The 18442-nt window shown below is 47.1% G+C and overlaps 2 protein-coding genes across 3 annotated transcripts; one reads left to right on the top strand and one right to left on the bottom strand.

Annotated features, from left to right (window-relative positions):
• The first annotated feature begins 9106 nt into the window (after positions 1 to 9106).
• LOC100381895 (uncharacterized) lies at positions 9107 to 11477 on the top strand. The gene is made up of 4 exons (NM_001174675.1): positions 9107 to 9855; positions 9954 to 10217; positions 10374 to 10465; positions 10643 to 11477. The coding sequence occupies exons 1-4, from the start codon at positions 9667 to 9669 to the stop codon at positions 11415 to 11417; spliced, it is 1320 nt and encodes a 439-aa protein (NP_001168146.1). The 5' UTR covers positions 9107 to 9666; the 3' UTR covers positions 11418 to 11477.
• A 4131-nt stretch (positions 11478 to 15608) lies between these two features.
• On the bottom strand, positions 15609 to 17227 carry LOC103647798 (transcription factor bHLH84). Of its 2 annotated transcripts, none has more exons than XR_002267719.2 (5): positions 16673 to 17227; positions 16379 to 16592; positions 16191 to 16256; positions 16012 to 16077; positions 15609 to 15890 (listed from the first exon to the last, which is right to left on the bottom strand). XR_002267719.2 is itself a non-coding variant. In XM_008672307.2 (5 exons), exons 1-5 carry the CDS (start codon positions 17123 to 17125, stop codon positions 15792 to 15794), a joined length of 894 nt encoding a protein of 297 aa, XP_008670529.2. In that variant the 5' UTR covers positions 17126 to 17226; the 3' UTR covers positions 15609 to 15791. The 2 variants fall into 2 exon arrangements, 1 of the variants encoding a protein (XP_008670529.2); XM_008672307.2 differs by having other exon boundaries at positions 16383 to 16592; positions 16673 to 17226.
• Between the last annotated feature and the right edge of the window lie 1215 nt (positions 17228 to 18442).

Genomic DNA, 18442 nt, shown 5'->3' on the forward strand with positions numbered 1-18442 from the left:
GCCACAAGTCGAGCTTTGTTCCTTGTCACCACACCATGCTCGTCTTGCTTGTTGCGGAAAACCCATTTGGTTCCTACAACATTTTGATTAGGACGTGGTACCAAATGCCATACCTCGTTCCTAGTGAAGTTGTTGAGCTCCTCTTGCATCGCCACCACCCAATCCGAATCTTGAAGTGCTTCCTCCACCCTGTGTGGCTCAATAGAGGAAACAAAAGAGTAATGCTCACAAAAATGTGCAACACGAGATCTAGTGGTTACCCCTTATGGATGTCGCCTAGGATGGTGTCGACGGGGTGATCTCGTTGAATTGCTTGGTGGACTCTTGGGTGTGGCGGCCTTGGTTCATCATCCTCCTTGTCTTGATCATTTGCATCTCCCCCTTGATCATTGTCGTCATCTTGAGGTGGCTCATTTGCTTGATCTTCTCCTTCATCAACTTGAGCCTCATCCTCATTTTGAGTTGGTGGAGATGCTTGCGTGGAGGAGGATGGTTGATCTTGTGCATTTGGAGGCTCTTCGGATTCCTTAGGACACACATCCCCAATGGACATGTTCCTTAGCGCGATGCACGGAGCCTCTTCATCACCTATCTCATCAAGATCAACTTGCTCTACTTGAGAGCCGTTAGTCTCATCAAACACAACGTCACAAGACACTTCAACTAGTCCCGAGGACTTGTTAAAGACTCTATATGCCCTTGTGTTTGAATCATATCCTAGTAAAAAGCCTTCTACAGTCTTAGGAGCAAATTTAGATTTTCTACCTCTTTTAACAAGAATAAAGCATTTGCTACCAAAGACTCTAAAATATGAAATATTGGGCTTTTTACCGGTTAGGAGTTCGTATGATGTCTTCTTGAGGATTCGGTGTAGATATAACCGGTTGATGGCGTAGCAGGCGGTGTTGACCGCCTCGGCCCAAAACCGATCCGAAGTCTTGTACTCATCAAGCATGGTTCTTGCCATGTCCAATAGAGTTCTATTCTTCCTCTCCACTACACCATTTTGCTGTGGCGTGTAGGGAGAAGAGAACTCATGCTTGATGCCCTCCTCCTTAAGGAAGCCTTCAATTTGAGAGTTCTTGAACTTCGTCCCATTGTCGCTTCTAATCTTTTTGATCCTCAAGCCGAACTCATTTTGAGCCCGTCTCAAGAATCCCTTTAAGGTCTCTTGGGTATGAGATTTTTCCTGCAAAAAGAATACCCAAGTGAAGCGAGAATAATCATCCACAATAACTAGACAGTACTTACTCCCGTCGATGCTTATGTAAGCAATCAGGCCGAATAGATCCATGTGTAGGAGCTCCAGTGGCCTGTCAGTCGTCATGATGTTTTTGTGTGGATGATGAGCACCAACTTGCTTCCCTGCTTGGCATGCGCTACAAATCCTGTCTTTCTCAAAATGAACATTTGTTAATCCTAAAATGTGCTCTCCCTTTAGAAGCTTATGAAGATTCTTCATCCCAACATGTGCTAGTCGGCGATGCCAGAGCCAACCCATGTTAGTCTTAGCAATTAAGCAAGTGTCGAGTTCAGCTCTATCAAAATCTATTAAGTATAGCTGACCCTCTAACACTCCCTTAAATGCTATTGAATCATCACTTCTTCTAAAGACAGTGACACCTACATCAGTAAATAGACAGTTGTAGCCCATTTTGCATAATTGAGAAACGGAAAGCAAATTGTAATCTAAAGAATCTACAAGAAAAACATTGGAAATGGAATGGTCAGGAGATATAGCAATTTTACCCAATCCTTTGACCAAACCTTGATTTCCATCCCCGAATGTGATCGCTCTTTGGGGATCTTGGTTTTTCTCGTAGGAGGAGAACATCTTCTTCTCCCCCGTCATGTGGTTTGTGCACCCGCTGTCGATTATCCAACTTGAGCCCCCGGATGCATAAACCTACAAAACAAGTTTAGTTCTTCACTTTAGGTACCCAAATGGTTTTGGGTCCTTTGACATTAGAAACAAGAACTTTGGGTATCCAAACACAAGTCTTTGACCCCTTGTGCTTGCCCCCAACATACTTGGCAACTATCTTGCCGGATTTGTTAGTTAAAACATAGGATGCATCAAAAGTTTTAAATGAAATGGCATGATCATTTGATGCACTAGGAGTTTTCTTCTTAGGCAACTTAGCACGGGTTGGTTGCCTAGAGCTAGATGTCTCACCCTTATACATAAAAGCATGATTAGGGCCAGAGTGAGACTTCCTAGAATGAATTCTCCTAATTTTGCTCTCAGGATAACCGACAGGGTACAAAATGTAGCCCTCGTTATCTTGAGGCATGGGAGCCTTGCCCTTAACAAAATTAGACAATTTCTTAGGAGGGGCATTAAGCTTGACATTATCTCCCTGTTGGAAGCCAATGACATCCTTAATGGCAGGGCGTCTCCCTCTATAGAGCATGCTTCTAGAAAATTTAAAATTTTCGTTCTCTAAGTCATGCTCGGCAATTTTAGCATCTAATTTAGCTATATGATCATTTTGTTGTTTAATTAAAGTCATGTGATCATGAATAGCATCAATGTTAACATTTCTACATCTAGTACAAATGGAAGTGTGCTCAACGGTAGGTGTAGAGGGTTTGCAAGATTTCAATTCTACAACCTTAGCATGCAATATATCATTTTTAGTTCTAAGGTCCGAAATTGTAGTATTGCAAACATCTAATTCTTTAGCCTTAGCAAGCAATTTTTCATTTTCAATCCTAAGGCTAGCAAGAGACATGTTTAATTCTTCAATCTTAGCAAGCAAATCATCATTATCATTTCTAAGATTGGGAATTGAAACATCACAAACATGTGAATCAACCTTAGTTAACAACTTAGCATTTTCATTTCTAAGGTTGTCTATAGTCTCATGACAAGTGCTTAGCTCACTAGATAATTTTTCACATTTTTCAACTTCTAAAGCATAAGCATTTTTAACTTTAACATGCTTTTTGTTTTCCTTGATTAGGAAGTCCTCTTGGGAGTCCAAGAGATCATCCTTCTCATGGATGACACTAATTAATTCATTTAATTTCTCTTTTTGTTGTATGTTTAAGTTGGCAAAAAGAGTACGCAAATTATCTTCCTCATCATTAGCATTATCATCGCTAGAAGACTCATATCTAGTGGAGGATTTGGATTTACCCTTCTTCCTTTTGCCGTCCTTTGCCATGAGGCACTTGTGCCCGACGTTGGGGAAGAGAAGTCCCTTGGTGACGGCGATGTTGGCGGCGTCCTCATCGTCGGTGGAGTCGCTAGAGCTTTCGTCGGAGTCCCACTCACGACAAACATGGGCATCACCACCCTTCTTCTTGTAATACCTCTTCTTCTCCCCTTCTTGTCGTCGCCCTGTCACTGTCACTAGAAATAGGACATTTTGCAATAAAGTGACCGGGCTTACCACACTTGTAGCAAACCTTCTTGGAGCGGGGCTTGTAGTCTTTCCCCTCCTTTACTTGAGGATTTGGCGAAAGCTTTTGATGACAAGCGCCATTTCCTCATTGTCGAGCTTGGAGGCGTCGATGGGTGTTCTACTCGGTGTAGACTCCTCCTTCTTTTCCTCCGTCGCTTTGAATGCAACCGGTTGAACTTCAGACGTAGAAGGACCGTCAAGCTCGTTGATCTTCTGTGAGCCCTTGATCATAAATTCAAAGCTCACAAAATTCCCGATTACTTCCTCGGGAGTCATTAGTGTATATCTTGGATTACCACGAATTAATTGTACTTGAGTGGGGTTAAGGAAAATAAGTGATCTTAGAATAACCTTAACCACCTCGTGGTCATCCCATTTCTTGCTCCCGAGGTTGCGCACTTGGTTCACCAAGGTTTTGAACCGGTTGTACATATCTTGTGGTTCCTCCCCTTGGCGAAGACAGAAGCGACCGAGCTCCCCCTCGATCGTCTCCCGCTTGGTGATCTTGGTGAGTTCATCACCCTCGTGCGCGGTCTTGAGCACGTCCCAAACTTCCTTGGCGCTCTTTAATCCTTGCACCTTGTTGTACTCCTCCCTACTTAGAGAGGCAAGGAGTATGGTTGTGGCTTGGGAGTTGAAGTGCTCAATTTGGGCCACCTCGTCCTCATCATAATCCTCATCCCCTACAGATGGTACCTGTGCTCCAAACTCAACAACATTCCATATACTTTTGTGGAGTGAGGTTAGATGAAATTTCATTAAATCACTCCACCTAGCATAATCTTCACCGTCAAAGGTTGGCGGTTTGCCTAATGGAACGGAAAGTAATGGAGTATGTCTAGAAGTGCGAGGGTAATGTAAGGGGATCTTACTAAACTTCTTGCGCACATGGCGCGTAGAAGTTATGGAGGGCGCGTCGGAGCTGGAGGTGGAAGGTGATGAAGTGTCGGTCTCGTAGTAGACCACCTTCCTCATCTTCTTTATCTTGTCGTCACTCCGATGCGACTTGTGGGAAGAAGCTTTCTTCTCCTTCCCCTTTCCCTTTTTGTGGGACTCTTCCGATGAAGCCTTCCCGTGGCTTGTAGTGGGCTTTTCGCCGGTCTCCATCTCCTTCTTGGCGTGTTCTCCCGACATCACTTCGAGCGGTTAGGCTCTAATGAAGCACCGGGCTCCGATACCAATTGAAAGTCGCCTAGAGGGGGGGTGAATAGGGTGAAACTGAAATTTACAAACTTAAACACAAACTACAAGCCGGGTTAGCGTTAGAAATATAATGAGTCCGCGAGAGAGGGCGCAAAACAAATCGTAAGCAAATAAAGAGTGTGACACGCGGATTTGTTTTACCGAGGTTCGGTTCTCGCAAACCTACTCCCCGTTGAGGTGGTCACAAAGACCGGGTCTCTTTCAACCCTTTCCCTCTCTCAAACGGTCCCTCAGACCGAGTGAGCTTTCTCTTCTCAAATCAACCGGGAACAAAACTTCCCCGCAAGGATCACCACACAATTGGTGTCTCTTACCTTGGTTACAATTGAGTTTTGATCACAAGCAAAGAATGAGAAAGAAGAAAGCAATCCAAGCACAAGAGCTCAAAAGAACACGACAAATCACTCTCACTAGTCACTAAAGCTTTTGTGGAATTTGGAGAGGATTTGATCACTTGGGTGTGTCTTGTATTGAATGTCTAGCTCTTGTAAGTGGTTGGAAGTTGAGAAACTTGGATGACTTGAATGTGGGGTGGTTGGGGGTATTTATAACCCCAACCACCAAACTAGCCGTTTGGTGGAGGCTGCTGTCGCATGGCGCACCGGACAGTCCGGTGCGCCACCGGACACTGTCCGGTGCGCCAGCCACGTCACCAGGCCGTTGGGTTCCGACCGTTAGAGCTCTGACTGCTGGGCTCGCCTGGATGTCCGGTGGCACACCGGACATGCACTGTAGAGTGTCCGGTGCGCCACTTTGCGCATGCCTGACTTCTGCGCGCTCTGGCGTGCATTAAATGACTCTGCAGGTGACCGTTGGCGCGAAGTAGCCGTTGCTCCGCTGTCTCACCGGACAGTCCGGTGCACACCAAACATATCCGGTGAATTATAGCGGAGCGAATTCCCGAAGCTGGCGAGTTCCAGAGACGCTCTTCCTTGGAGCACCGGACAGTCCGGTGAATTATAGCGGAGCGTCTCTGGATTTTCCCGAAGGTGAGGAGTTCAGCGTGAAGTCCCCTGGTGCACCGGACACTGTCCGGTGGCACACCGGACAGTCCGGTGCGCCAGACCAGGGCACACTTCGGTTATCCCTTGCTCTCTTTGTTGAACCCAATTCTTGGTCTTTTTATTGGCTAAGTGTGAACCTTTGGCACATGTATAACTTATACACTAGAGCAAACTAGTTAGTCCAATTATTTGTGTTGGGCAATTCAACCACCAAAATCAATTAGGAAATAGGTGTAAGCCTAATTCCCTTTCACAGATCCTATTCTACCAGGCCGGATACCCGCGGGTACACTTAACACAAATGTTTGCTATATAGGGACATGTGAGCTTTCCGACTGAATTCAATGTTGTCGTGGTCTTCTAGGCCGGATCCGTCGCTGTCGAGGCCTTCCCGACCGGATCTGCCGTCACTCCTATTCTACCATTGCCTCCCCTGGCCTTCGACCGACGTGGCCCCTCTTGCAGGCACGACCACCCTAACCAGCGCAGACGCGAGTGCTACCACTAGTCTTCCTGGCGGGGCTCCTCGACGACCAAACAAAGGAAGAAGCAAGAAGGTTCACAATCCACTGTCGTTGTCTTTTTTTGTTGCGTCGTCGCGCAGACCGTTGACACTCGAATGTCGACCCCTCCTAAGAACGAGGTTGTTGTTGCGTGTCTCCAAGCCGTAGCAGTGCCACTCATGGTATAGTTACCTTCGTCGGATCCGTTGCCCTACTGGGCGGAGGAACCACCCATGCCTGCTCCTCGCCGTCCAACTTGCTCATGGCCCAAGCACAACATCGTCCACCATCCTTCAGGTTGTGCCACCCTCTTCGGTGGAGGACACAACTGGGCTTTGCGATATCGTCTTCTCGCACGACGACTTTAGACCAGTGGCAGACGCATGACGAGAATTCATGGGGGGCCAAAAACCCACATGACAAATCAAGCAAAAGATCGTGAAAACCAACGTTGTATTGAATTCAAGTTTTATATCAATACACGATATAAATTCAAAGAAAAAATAAATGAACAAAAGAAGTAAATATACTGTTAAGTTCTTACTAGCCTAATAAAAATTGGGTGTACCTTGTCGAATATTGATCTCTTTGATGGGCAGGTGTGTCGAGAAAGGGGTGGGTCAAGGGACGTCTCTAGTTGAGAGATAGGGCTCGTTGGTTCGACAAGCTCGCTGACCTCCAAGGACGGGTCACATCATCGCGACGAACGAGATCAGACCTGTCGAGCAAGCTAGCGTCATGAGGATGACGAGCGAGGCGGGGGCACCGGGAAGGGGTGGGGTTGTGTAGTGTCGCGACATAAGGAACGAGACATCGAAGTGGATTGGATCAGGCGGTGTCGATAAGAATGGGACTGGGCCATAGTCAAAATGTTCCTAGATCGATGGATTGAGAAGCGGGGTCATGGGTCGTGGGTCGACACTTTAAAAAGGAAGTATACATCTACGGGACGGGAATATTATGAATTTGATATATTGAGTCTAATGGGCCGATGATCTTGGGTCGATTCTATGGGTCAAGGCTCGTGTTCTCAAATTTCAATAACAACCTAACACCAGTCTAGTATCATCTCATTCTACCATTGGAACTTTAGGTTATCTCTATCAGATTCCCTATCTTATCTTCTATTTTAAACTTTACTCTACAAATAGTGTCATCTACAGTTCTGCGTCCCCTGTTTTACATTACTTGCTGGAGACAGTATTATATTTATACAAACAGAAAAACTTCAACCGACCTAAAACTTCAATTTTTCTCTATACTAACACTAAATGAACATTAGATATATAAGAAAGAGAAAATTGAGGGGGGGGCATGGCCCACTTTGTCCCCCCTCTCGGTCCGCCCCTGCTTTAGACTAGCGCCCCCTCGTCACCTATGACCGTGATGACCTCGACTTTGACTACCTTGACATTCATGGGCTATCATCTACATGAAGTGCACACCGGTCTCTACTCTAGCCACGATATTCACACTAAAGACCGGTGTGCACTTATATCCTCTTGCTTTGCAATTATTGTCCACTCCAACAGCAAACTATACTGTTGGGGATGGATTGATCAGGCACAAGGACATAATCTGGCTAGGATACAATACATGGGCTTAACAACATGTGCTGCAAGCTGTTTATAGTCGAGGGGTAGGCGAACATTCTATATTTCAAGTATCAGAAACTCGTTTTCCTAGCTAGGTATGAACAATGCAAGAACGTTAGACCTGTCGACAAGCCAAAGTGGAACATGTCAAGCTTCCAACTGAAATATTTGGATGTTCCAACTCTATGTTGGCAAGTAATTTGTATGTGTTTCGTGAATGGTTTGCCAATTAGAGTTTGATTGCACCAACACTAAATTATCCTCATCTTAGACGTCATGGTCATTCAAACTTTTAAATCGAGTTCATTACAATACTTTTAACAAATTGATTGATGTAGTGTATCGGGTCGTGCGTCGTTTGGCACGACCCGTGCCAAGTGTCAGGTTGGATCAGGTTCGAGTCGGGTCTTGGGTTGTTTGGCACAACCCTTATCTGACTCGTGCCTAGTGTCGAATCGAGTCAGTTGGCCCGTGCTTTTCCTGCTGGGTGTGTTAGGTTAAGTTTTTTTGGGTTTGGTCGGCTTTTTGGCTTTGGATCGTTTTTTAGATTGGCTAAGGTTTTTAATAAAAAAAATCATGGCCATGTGTGCCCGTGAATGGTTGCGGATCAAAAACTATGACCTATACATATTCATTGTTGTGGTCGGATTGGGTCGTGTTTTTTTAGTATGTCAGATCGGGTTGGTCAAGTCAAAAGGTTCATGCTTAGATCTAGAATATACAATTATATCCAAAAAAGTTCTTAATTTGATTTTGTGAAGTATACACACATGTATGAGTAGCAGTCCGTACTATGATTTTATTTTTAATAAAAATATTACTCAATTACACCATCTAGGTATACGGATCGAACAAACATTGTGAAACAGGGTGGCGATTCCAAGCTGCAACCATTTGTATTCCGTAAGTTAAGCAATGATTCTGATATCTGGATACCTGCAGAAGAAATCAATGACAATGAGACGTGCCTATGAAAATAAGAGATTATGATATCTGCAATGCAATGATTATATCTATTATATGGGCCCCTAAGCCTGTAATGCTTGGGCCGAATCCATTCAACAGTCCATCTATGAACGGCCTCTCACAATGTTCTCTTGTCTCTCTCAAAAAGCCCGAAGAGAAGTAATAAAGCCAGCCTCCATTCCCCGCCAATGTGCCAGGCAGTTGCGATCTCCCGTGTCGTGCGCCGGCGTTTCAAATCCGCCCCGCGTCACCCGCCACAAATCAAGCTCCGCCTCCCCCACCCATTCTCTCCACCCCTCTCAGCATCGCACATTTCGCACCAGCTTTCTCTCTCCTCACCCACCCTTCTCCACGAATGGCGCCTCCGCCCACGCTGACGTCGTCTCGGTCGTCTCCCTCGCTGCCCTCGTCGCCGCACAGGCCCGCGCTCCGGCCGGGCAGCCTGCAGCGGCTGCTCCGCCCGCCAGACCCGTCCGACGACGACGACTCCGCCCCGACGCCGCGCTCGCAGTCGCGCTCCAGCTCCCGTGAGCGCGCCCTGCTCCAGGTCACCAACATCACGCCGGCGCTCTCCGGCGCCGACCCCTTCTCAGGCCACCACGGCTTCTACCTCCGCCTCTCCGACTCGGCCCGCTCCTGCTACGTGTCCCTCCACGCCGACCACGACGACCTCATCCTCGCCAACGGCCTCCACATCGGCCAGATCATCGAGGTCGACCACCTTGTGCCGTCCGTCCCGGCGCCCGTGCTCCGCGGCTTCCGCGTCCTCCCCGGGCGTTACCCCTGCGTCCAGCAGGAATCCGGCGATGACGACGTCGTCAAGGAGGTCGTCTCCGAACGGCCGCGCCGGCCGTCGCCGACGCCCCCGCTTCCGGAGAGGAGAGCGCGACAGGCGAGCTCCCCTGCCTCCGTCGCCCACTTCCACAGGTCACGGTCAATAACGAATCTATCTGAGGCGGGATCGCCGGCGAGGAGGAGGGAGAGCATGCTGAGGAGCTTGGACTCCCCGAAGAACCTGAGGAAGATCAGTGTCCCGTCCGTAGACGGCAACAGCAGCGACGACGACGACGCGTCGTCGTCCTACTCGTCGTTGTCCACGGCGAGGAGGAACTGGGATTTCAGCGGGAACATCAAGGACGTGAGACCCGTCGCTCCCCGGAGACGTAGCAACAGTGTAAAGCCATTTCTTGCAGCCCATATATATACAAGTGTTTACTTCACCAAAGTAACTAGAAATCAAGCTAATCCAGTGAAATTTGCTGTATCATGCAGGTTTCTCCAGGTAAATCCGGCTCAAAAACCATTGCACAGCAGAACGACGTGGTGAATGATCCACTGGAATCCGTGAGGAGAAAGGCAGAGAAGGCGTTCAAGGTGCTCTCCAGGAGGAACAGCCACGCGTCTATCAAGGCACCCAGAGACAGCTCCGGTGCCGCCACACCGATGTCGCATAGTGCTTCATCAAGTGGCATCAAGTGGTGCGAGAACAATGTGATATGGAGCTCACTCTCCTCAAGCTTGGTGCGTCATGGAAAGGTATGTATGCTACTACTTCATCTGCTCCTTTTTCTCCTTGAATGAAGGCTTGAATCTGTGCCGTCGAAGTTTCTACTAGTTCGCATACTTTACACGGCATGCTGTTCTTCTCTTCTGTTACCCCAATAAGCTAATTCTTCTGATTTCCCATGGCAGGAAGCAATGAAGCAGAGAGACATGGAGCTGCAAGCTGTGCTTGATGGACTGCTAGAAGCATCTGCCTCTGAGAAGTTGATAAAATGCCTGAGGTGAGCAACGCTGAGAGACTGCAAGTATGATTTGTTTACGGTAAAGTACTAGTATGAGAAAACTGATATCTGATTATCTGAAAAAAAACAACACTAGAACTAACTTTCTAAATCTTCAGAAAATGTGTATGCATGGTGTAAGAAGCATCATCTCAATATTCATTTCTCCTTTTTCAGCAAATACTCCGAACTACATTCTGACAAGGACGACGACCCAAAGGAGGTCATCAGCAGGTTCTTGAAATTCTCTCAAGAACTGGATCATGCCATCTTCATTGCTCAGTCACAGGCCAGACTCAGGCACCCAAAAGCATGCTGTTCCAACTCAACACCCTCAGCTTCGCCTAGAGCTGCTACGAAGGCAGCGTTGGACAGGAAGCAATCTGCCATATCATGGGTCAGAGCGGCCATCGAAGCGGATCTGTCACCCTTCTCCAGCCACACGACGAGAGGCGCATCTGAATCCGCGAGGGCGTCATCAGCGGCCGAACTGAAACCCGTGAGCCCACTGTTCTGTTCCAAGCCAAAGTGCAGCTGCAGCAGCAGGCTCTCGAAGAAACCCGCTGATGCTTCCACCGAAGGCGGCAGCCTAAACGCAGCAATGGACCTGGCTATCGCGATGCGCTCCGACGGCAACCGGTGGTTCCTCAACTACATCGACAAGTTCCTGGACGACATCGAGGGCGACTACGCGACGTGTGACTCCCAGGTCGCGTCCTTTCTGCAGCAGCTGAAGAAGGTGGATGATTGGCTCAACGGCGTGGTGCGACATGAGAGGATGCTTTCCATTGATAGAAGCGGCAAAGACTGTGTGTTGTCAGAAGAAGAAGAGAGTGACGCGTGCGAGAGAGTTCGGAGGAAGATATATGGGGCGCTCCTCAGACATGTGCAGTATGCTGCAATGGCGCTCGAGGGTATCAACAGTGTAACCGATGAAGAGAAAGAGCTGTAGACTGTAGCCAGGCACACAGATAAAAAGAACATACAGGAGGTTATTGTGCAGCATATGGTCTGTCGAATGCTTTGGTGTTGAATACTTGAATAATATTGTTGAAAAAATAGTTGCGCTGATAAATGTCGATCACTCTGGAAACGTAGAACTAGATGACTGAAACTTCTGCACTTCTTTTTTTTTCGCGAATACGTGGGAGGCCTACGCATCTTTGTATTAAGAAGATGAAAACATGATTACAACTAAACAGAAATATAAACAAGATTGGGCGCTAAAAGGAAGAAGAAAAAGCATTGGTGAAAAAGACATTGACTGGTAAGTTGTAACAGAAAGCAAAAGGAACCCAGGAGGACGGCGCATGATAAGAACTAGGTCGAAAGCACCAGTAAGTAGCCAAGCTCAACTATACCAGAAAGCTACACGGTCCGTATAGAACGAACGTCAACAACAAGTCATAGATAATGAATTTGGGTGTCCTGCATCTGAACCAAACACGAAGTTTACCTCGATCGAAACCGATCGACAGTCTGTTTTGGCTAAGTACCAGGTGTCCTGAATATCGTTATATGAATCGAACAAATAGAATGTCGTTATGCATGTGATTGGTTGCTTATTTTCGCTTTAGTGTTTGCTTGTCCTATACAGATAAGCTAGAACCAACATAAATGTATCTAGTGTCTTAGGTCCCGTTTCAATCTCACGGGACAAACTTTAGCTTTCTGCTAAACTTTAGTCATATGAATTGAAGTGCTAAAGTTTAGCTTCTTTGGGTGTTTGGACTACTCTAATAAAGTTTAGCATATTGGAATAAAAAGACACACATGCCCCTAATACGGAGAGAGAACTAGGTTAGAGGGTATGTGGTGGAAAATGGGTTCCCTGGCCCACGTTTAGCTCCTTTTAGCACTCCTTAAACAGCTTATGAGATAATATGTGCTAAATTTTATCACACCACCATTAGCTCTCATGTTTAGATCACCAAATGGCTAAAAGTAGATAAAAAAAGCTGCTAAAGTTTATCTCGTGGGATTGAAACAAGACTTTAGTCTTTGATTGTCCTGTACAGATAAGCTATGTTTTGACAAAATTGAGTTTGGTTGTTTATATTTTATTGCAGGTAGTCATATCTATGTTCCAATAGAGGTAGGAAAAGTGATAATTTAATTATTTTTGTGTGTTTACCGTTTTGAGTAAATCATTGTCCAAATATGATACACTAAATAATGTGCATTTGGTCTACTTTGAGTATTGTGCAGACCTGCATAAGTTTTTTTTTTGTTTGAAAGTTACTGTTGAGGAGAAGGTCTCTGACCCAAGATCCAAAATGACAATCAATATTTAGATGTTTTTTTAGTCAAAGATGTTAATCTAGACAAAGAAAACTCACCATTGATCATTGAACTCTCATAGGATTACTTCGGAGAATGTGGACGAGCCAAAGATGTTGCAAACAAAGCTTCGATGCCGACAAAGAGAACCTTCGCCAGAAGATGACGTCCAAAGGGAACATATCAGAAGAGGAGATAGAAGAAGTTTCGATGAGGAGAAGATGTGCGTGACACGCCTGCGCGGTAAATTGACATAATTATAGTAAAGTTATTATGTAATAAAAATGCATAAAAATATAATTCCGTACGAAAGTGTACCGAATCTTGACCCTATAAATAGTTGAACAGTGAGCACCATAAGGGTCGGACATTCAATGTAATCGCCTTTGCTATATTCAAGTCTCCATAGAACCTCCGGAGGTATACTCGTAATGCCAAAGTTTGTGTTTGAAAATGATAACACCTCTAGCATTCATAGGCATCCGAAGTTCGTATTTGTCTGTACAAAAGCATCTTTATTTCCGACTGTAGACAGATTTTAGACTGTTGTACATTTGTTCATACATGATTAAATAATTATATTCAAAGATAAAACTTGTCATCTATATACTCCTTTTGAACCTTTGATAAACTTCTCTTCTCCAAAGGTTCAAAAGGAGTATTATCGAAGAATAGCAAAATGGTCCCACCGTACCATCTCTCGTTTTGAACCTTTAGAGAAGAGAAGGATCTATCAATATAACCATGTTGCTCTGTTGTTGTTTTTTCATGATTTTGATAGATCTCCAACACACAATGGGTTTTATGCGGATATTTGAACTATGCGTTTGCAAGTGTGCAAGCGTGAAGCAAATGTTAATTATGATCGGTAACCATGCTACTGCTTTTGTCAAACTAGTTTATCTTTTAATGTAACCAAGATGACATTTTCTACTAGTATAAGTTGCAGAAATACAAATGCTAGCCTTGAGTGACATTAAAAGTTATTTGTCTTAAACGTGAAGCCGATCATATAATTGGACTGTGGAATATTGATTGTATTGCATAGGAGATGTGTACAATGTATAGACTCACATGACCCTAACCCTAATGGACCAGCAACTCAACAGTGGTGCTGGCTCACACACACAGTCTAACATCCCCCGCAGTCTCAATAGGGGCACCACATACGATGAGACTGGAGTGGAAGACGAAGATAGGAGCCGACGAGTTGAAATCCTCCCGTAGTCGCAGCGTCGTGAGGGTGTGAATGTTGCGGCTGGAGTAGAGACCGGTGTGGACTCCGAGAAGACGATAGCCCCTGGATGCCGAGTTAGTCGAAGTCGTGATGACCGTGGTCGGGAGACACGCATCAGTAGCCTGTTCTTCGGGAGGGGTCGACGTTCGAGCGCCAACGGTCGGCAGGGCGACCCAACAAAAGAGCACCAGCAGGCCGACCTTCTTGCTTCTTCGATCAACCGAATGTCGAGGAGCCCCGCTAGGGAGGCCGACGGTAGCGCACGCGGCTGCGCCGGTCATGGTGGCCGTGCCTGCGGCAGAATAGAAGGGGTAACGGCGGATCCGGCCGGGAAGGCCACGACATCGACGGATCTAGCCCGAAGATGATAATCCGGCCAAATGGACGACAGATCTATCCAGGAAGGCCGCAACAACGTGGATCTGGCTGGGAAGGCCGTGACAGTGACAGAACCAACGATGGCAGTGACGAAGGGGGTGGGCGACGAGGCGGGTCTAGCCTGGATCCGGGCAGGGGCCTGCGCCGGACCTAGCAGGAAGGGTTGATGCTAGCGACGGGAGAAGCTCGAAGTTAGGGGGCGTTGCTGGCGCGTCAACGCAGTCAGGGAGGAAGAAGCATGACGGCCAATGCCACGGCGAGGAGAGCACGGCGGCCAGGGCACCGCTGGTCAGAGCAGGCGCGACCTAGTGGCGGGGGCGCTGGCGAGTGAGCACAGGCGCTGCCACTGCTGGGGAGGCGTCCATCTCTAGGCATAGCCGACGACGCAGCTGGAGGCGTCCCGGTAGTGCGTGCGCGGGCAGCGACGAGGGAGGCCACCGGGGAAGCTGCTGGCAGCATCTGAAGGGGGTTGGGTCGACGTAGAGGAGGTCGACGCGATCGGAGGCGACTTTCGACGGGCGGGGGACGCCCGCGAGGAAAGCCCGACAGCTGGGACTGGCCCCGGTATGGGCGGATCTGAGTCGCCGGTGGTTGGGCCGGCACCGCGAGGAAGGAGAGGGAGAGGTGGCCGGTGGGGAGGTGTCGCCGTGCCGTGGTCGGGGAGGGGGGGTGGGGAGCGGCCGTGCCTCCGTGCACTGGTGGGGAGGGGCGGCTGCGTCGCCAGAGGCCGGCGGCGGGGTGGACGGCCGCGCCCGCGCCGCGAGTGGGGAAGGCGGTGACCGCTAGAGGCCGACCGCCGGGCGGATGACGCGCTTGCGCCGCGAGCGGGGAAGGCGGGGTGGTCGGGGCTGCGCTCGCCATAGGTCGGCGACGGAGTGGATCAGTGCCGACGAGCAGAGGGAACGCCGGCGGTCGGATCTAGGGGAGGAAGGGGAGGGCCGGCGGCTGGGTTGGTGGTCGTCCCCGGGAGGGAACTCCTGAGGGCGGCGACGTTGGAGCAGGGCGACGACCGTTGGGGTGGAAGGGGAGGGGAAGGCCGACGAAAGTGGTGGGTTAGAGGAAGGAAACCCTAATCTGATACCAAATTGGATTGTGAAATATTGATTGTATTGTGTAGGAGATGTGGTACAATATATATACTCACATGACTCTAATCCTAATGAGCCGGTAGCCCAACAGTGGTGCCGCCCTACACACAGAAAACACACACATTCTAACACATATCACCACGACCTTTGATCGTTTAAATGGTCACAGCAACTTCCTTGTATGCCTTTGTTGGAGATACCAAGAAGCAAAAACAAAAGAAACTGAAAAAGGTGCTTCATTACAAGTATGATACAGGGGACCATATGATCCACAACAAAATGATTCCTACGCGATTCAATGTTAGAACCTAGCACCGTAGCTCCGGATAGAGATTCATTTTTATTACTTTTGCAGAGAGTAGATGTTCAGATCAACATTGCCGATGTTAATTCCATTGTACGCGATTGGCGCATACATCCATGTGTCGTCACAGCTCAACAGCTGCACAGAAATTTTAGACATGCGGTTAGTGTTAAGTCACATTTTTACACTATAATATCACTTTTTTTTGGTTTTATGCATATCTTCAGTCTCTTCTGACATGCAGATTTCGATGACACACCTTAATCTGGAGCTGTAAAAACTTGACATACTGCGCCGCTTCCTCGAGCATCGTGCTAATGTCAACCTGTCAGATCACATTTACCCGCCCAAGTTAGACATGAATTTTTGCAATAACCAAATTACACGAAAGAAACAATGCGTTGCAGGTAAATATAGTTCCATGAGGAACTAACTTACTTTTGTTCCATTTGGAACCAAGTTCTGCAAGATTCTCAACCTTTCGTTGATCCTCTCTCTCCTCTTCTGCAGAATTCACATTTACACCCATCAGAATCCCAGATCAAACCCCCCGAGTCATTTTTGTAACTTGTTTGTGTTAACTTTTTGCAAAAAAGAAAAAAAACTTCTGAATTTTTTGTACTTACTTACCCTTGCATAGAGACTCTGAGGTTCAGTTGCTGCTCCGCGGCTGGCCCTGGCGCAGGTCTTCTTGGAGCTTGAATTCGTATTTCCTTCGAAGTTCCCGTCCTCGGAGGTGCAGCTACTGGAGCTTTGCGTGTCAACACAGGCATAGCCGCCATCATCGTCGGCGTCGCCGATGTTATCCTTTTTGCTCGCCTTCCTGGATTTCTTTGATCCCTGCATTGCATCAGTAAGCACGGATTGCAACACTCAACTGAAAGTAATCATTGAAGCATAAGTATTTCTATGTTTATTACCTTGGTGGTAGCACTAGCACCAGCCTTCCTCTTCTTAGCAGCAGGTGCGGCGTTGGCTGCTTCTTCCTCAATGACTGATGAACGTTTGCCATGCAGAGGGCTCGAATCCTCAGTGAGGTAGGCGACAGCGCAATGTGGATCGAAGCCGCTTGGGGGGAGCGGGTCCCTGACTGGAAACTCAAAGTTCTCGGCTGGATCAAGCAAACTGGTAACGCTAGAGCTATGGTCTGGCTGAGGCCAGCACTGTGGAGGGACAGCATAGTTGAAACAGCTAGAGGAGAAGTTGGCGGAGTCGGTGTCAAGGGTAGGCAAGAACAGGGCTGCTATTGCTTCCATGGACTCATCCACATGCTCATACTCGTAGGTGAAGCAGTGATCATCAGCCGCCCCAAGAAACTGAGCCATCATGTCGATCTCCATTGTTGGCGCAGATGGAGCGTAGGATCCCTCCATTTTAGTAGTAACGTGGGAGGAGGGCTCAAGGCAAGGAGAGACTACAGCTCGGAGAAATTCTGCTGCTGCTGCTGCTACAATGCCTGAATGCTCCTGCCTTGTGCCCCCCAAAAGGGTATTTGTAGGTAGGGTGCAGGTGTCCCCCATTGTTGACCAAGGATGGTAGCTTCACAATCAGCATCAGATTGTCTGTCTGGCCTTTTTAGCGAGCAAAAACTAATCTTCAGAGTCAACCCCGTGGGGCATGGTGTTAAGTTGTTGCAGCAGAAACTCTTGATCTTAATACCGACAGAATAATGAAAGCTGCGTGCAACAATTATGTCGCGGTACGCGAGCCGAGCCACAGCATTGTATAATCTTCCAGGCAGGATTAGTGATGCCGATATTGTTTATCTCGGGGAGGAGATTGGCTCGGCCATTGGAGCAATTACTCGCCTTGCAGATCGTGAGGAGTGGTGGCGAGCTGAAGGCGGAGAGATTGTGTGAATGGTGGTTGTCAAGCTCACGGCTAGGATCATGCCGCCTTGTGCTTCCCGTGGAGGTTGCAGAAACAGTTGTTCCCATTCCAGCATCTCCAAGAGCTGTCAGAGAAAGACATATTCCGTCGCTCAGAACTGCCGGCGAGACACAGATTTCCGCCTTCATATATATTTGCTGTTGTAAAATGCCTGTGGCTTCAATTATAACCTCTAATTATCACTTTATGAGCAAATTGTTTCAAACCATGAATTACAATTAGGCGTCAGTTGTATGAATAAAATGTTTTCTGGTTGTTGCCTTGTTGTGTACTCAGTCTCCAGGAACTCCGTACATGCAAATGATAGTGTTATGGGGTGTTTGTTTGGATGCAGGTGCTAAATTTTACTTCCCGTCACACAGGATGCTTGAGTGCTAGTTAAAAATATTAAGTATAGTCTAATTACAAAACAAATTATCTATTAAGTCTAATTAGTTCATGATTCGTCCATGTGATGCTACAATAAACATTTGCTAATCATGAATTAATTAGATTTAATAAATTTGTCCCGTCTTTGCCTTTATATATGTAATTGTTTTTATAATTAGACTATTAATATAGTCAAATTAGTATTAAAACATTACATTTGACATGGACTAAACTTTACTCAGGTGAACTAAACACTCTCTTAGTAGCATTCAACTGGCATATCTGGTCCACATTGTACTTTAGTGTACAAGATGTACATATTAAATTGTGTCCATCTATTTCAGATCTAACATCTCTTGATGTCTTGTCTATTCTATAAAGAACATACACTGAGTATGGTAGAAGTGGTAGAGGGTAGTCCCACATATACT

This window comes from Zea mays, chromosome 2 (genome assembly GCF_902167145.1).
Source record: "Zea mays cultivar B73 chromosome 2, Zm-B73-REFERENCE-NAM-5.0, whole genome shotgun sequence".
In the NCBI taxonomy this organism is placed as follows: domain Eukaryota; kingdom Viridiplantae; phylum Streptophyta; class Magnoliopsida; order Poales; family Poaceae; genus Zea; species Zea mays.

Excerpts from the sequence above, each read along its gene's own strand:
- LOC100381895 (NM_001174675.1), top strand. The coding sequence starts at position 9,667 with ATGCTGAGGAGCTTGGACTCCCCGAAGAACCTGAGGAAGATCAGTGTC. Across the intron at positions 10,218-10,373 it reads GCTTGGTGCGTCATGGAAAG|GAAGCAATGAAGCAGAGAGA; the intron begins GTATGTATGCTA and ends TTCCCATGGCAG. Across the intron at positions 10,466-10,642 it reads AAGTTGATAAAATGCCTGAG|CAAATACTCCGAACTACATT; the intron begins GTGAGCAACGCT and ends CTCCTTTTTCAG.
- LOC103647798 (XM_008672307.2), bottom strand. The coding sequence starts at position 17,125 with ATGGAGGGATCCTACGCTCCATCTGCGCCAACAATGGAGATCGACATG. Across the intron at positions 16,257-16,382 it reads CTCAGAGTCTCTATGCAAGG|AAGAGGAGAGAGAGGATCAA; the intron begins GTAAGTAAGTAC and ends TGAATTCTGCAG. Across the intron at positions 15,891-16,011 it reads TTTTACAGCTCCAGATTAAG|CTGTTGAGCTGTGACGACAC; the intron begins GTGTGTCATCGA and ends ATTTCTGTGCAG.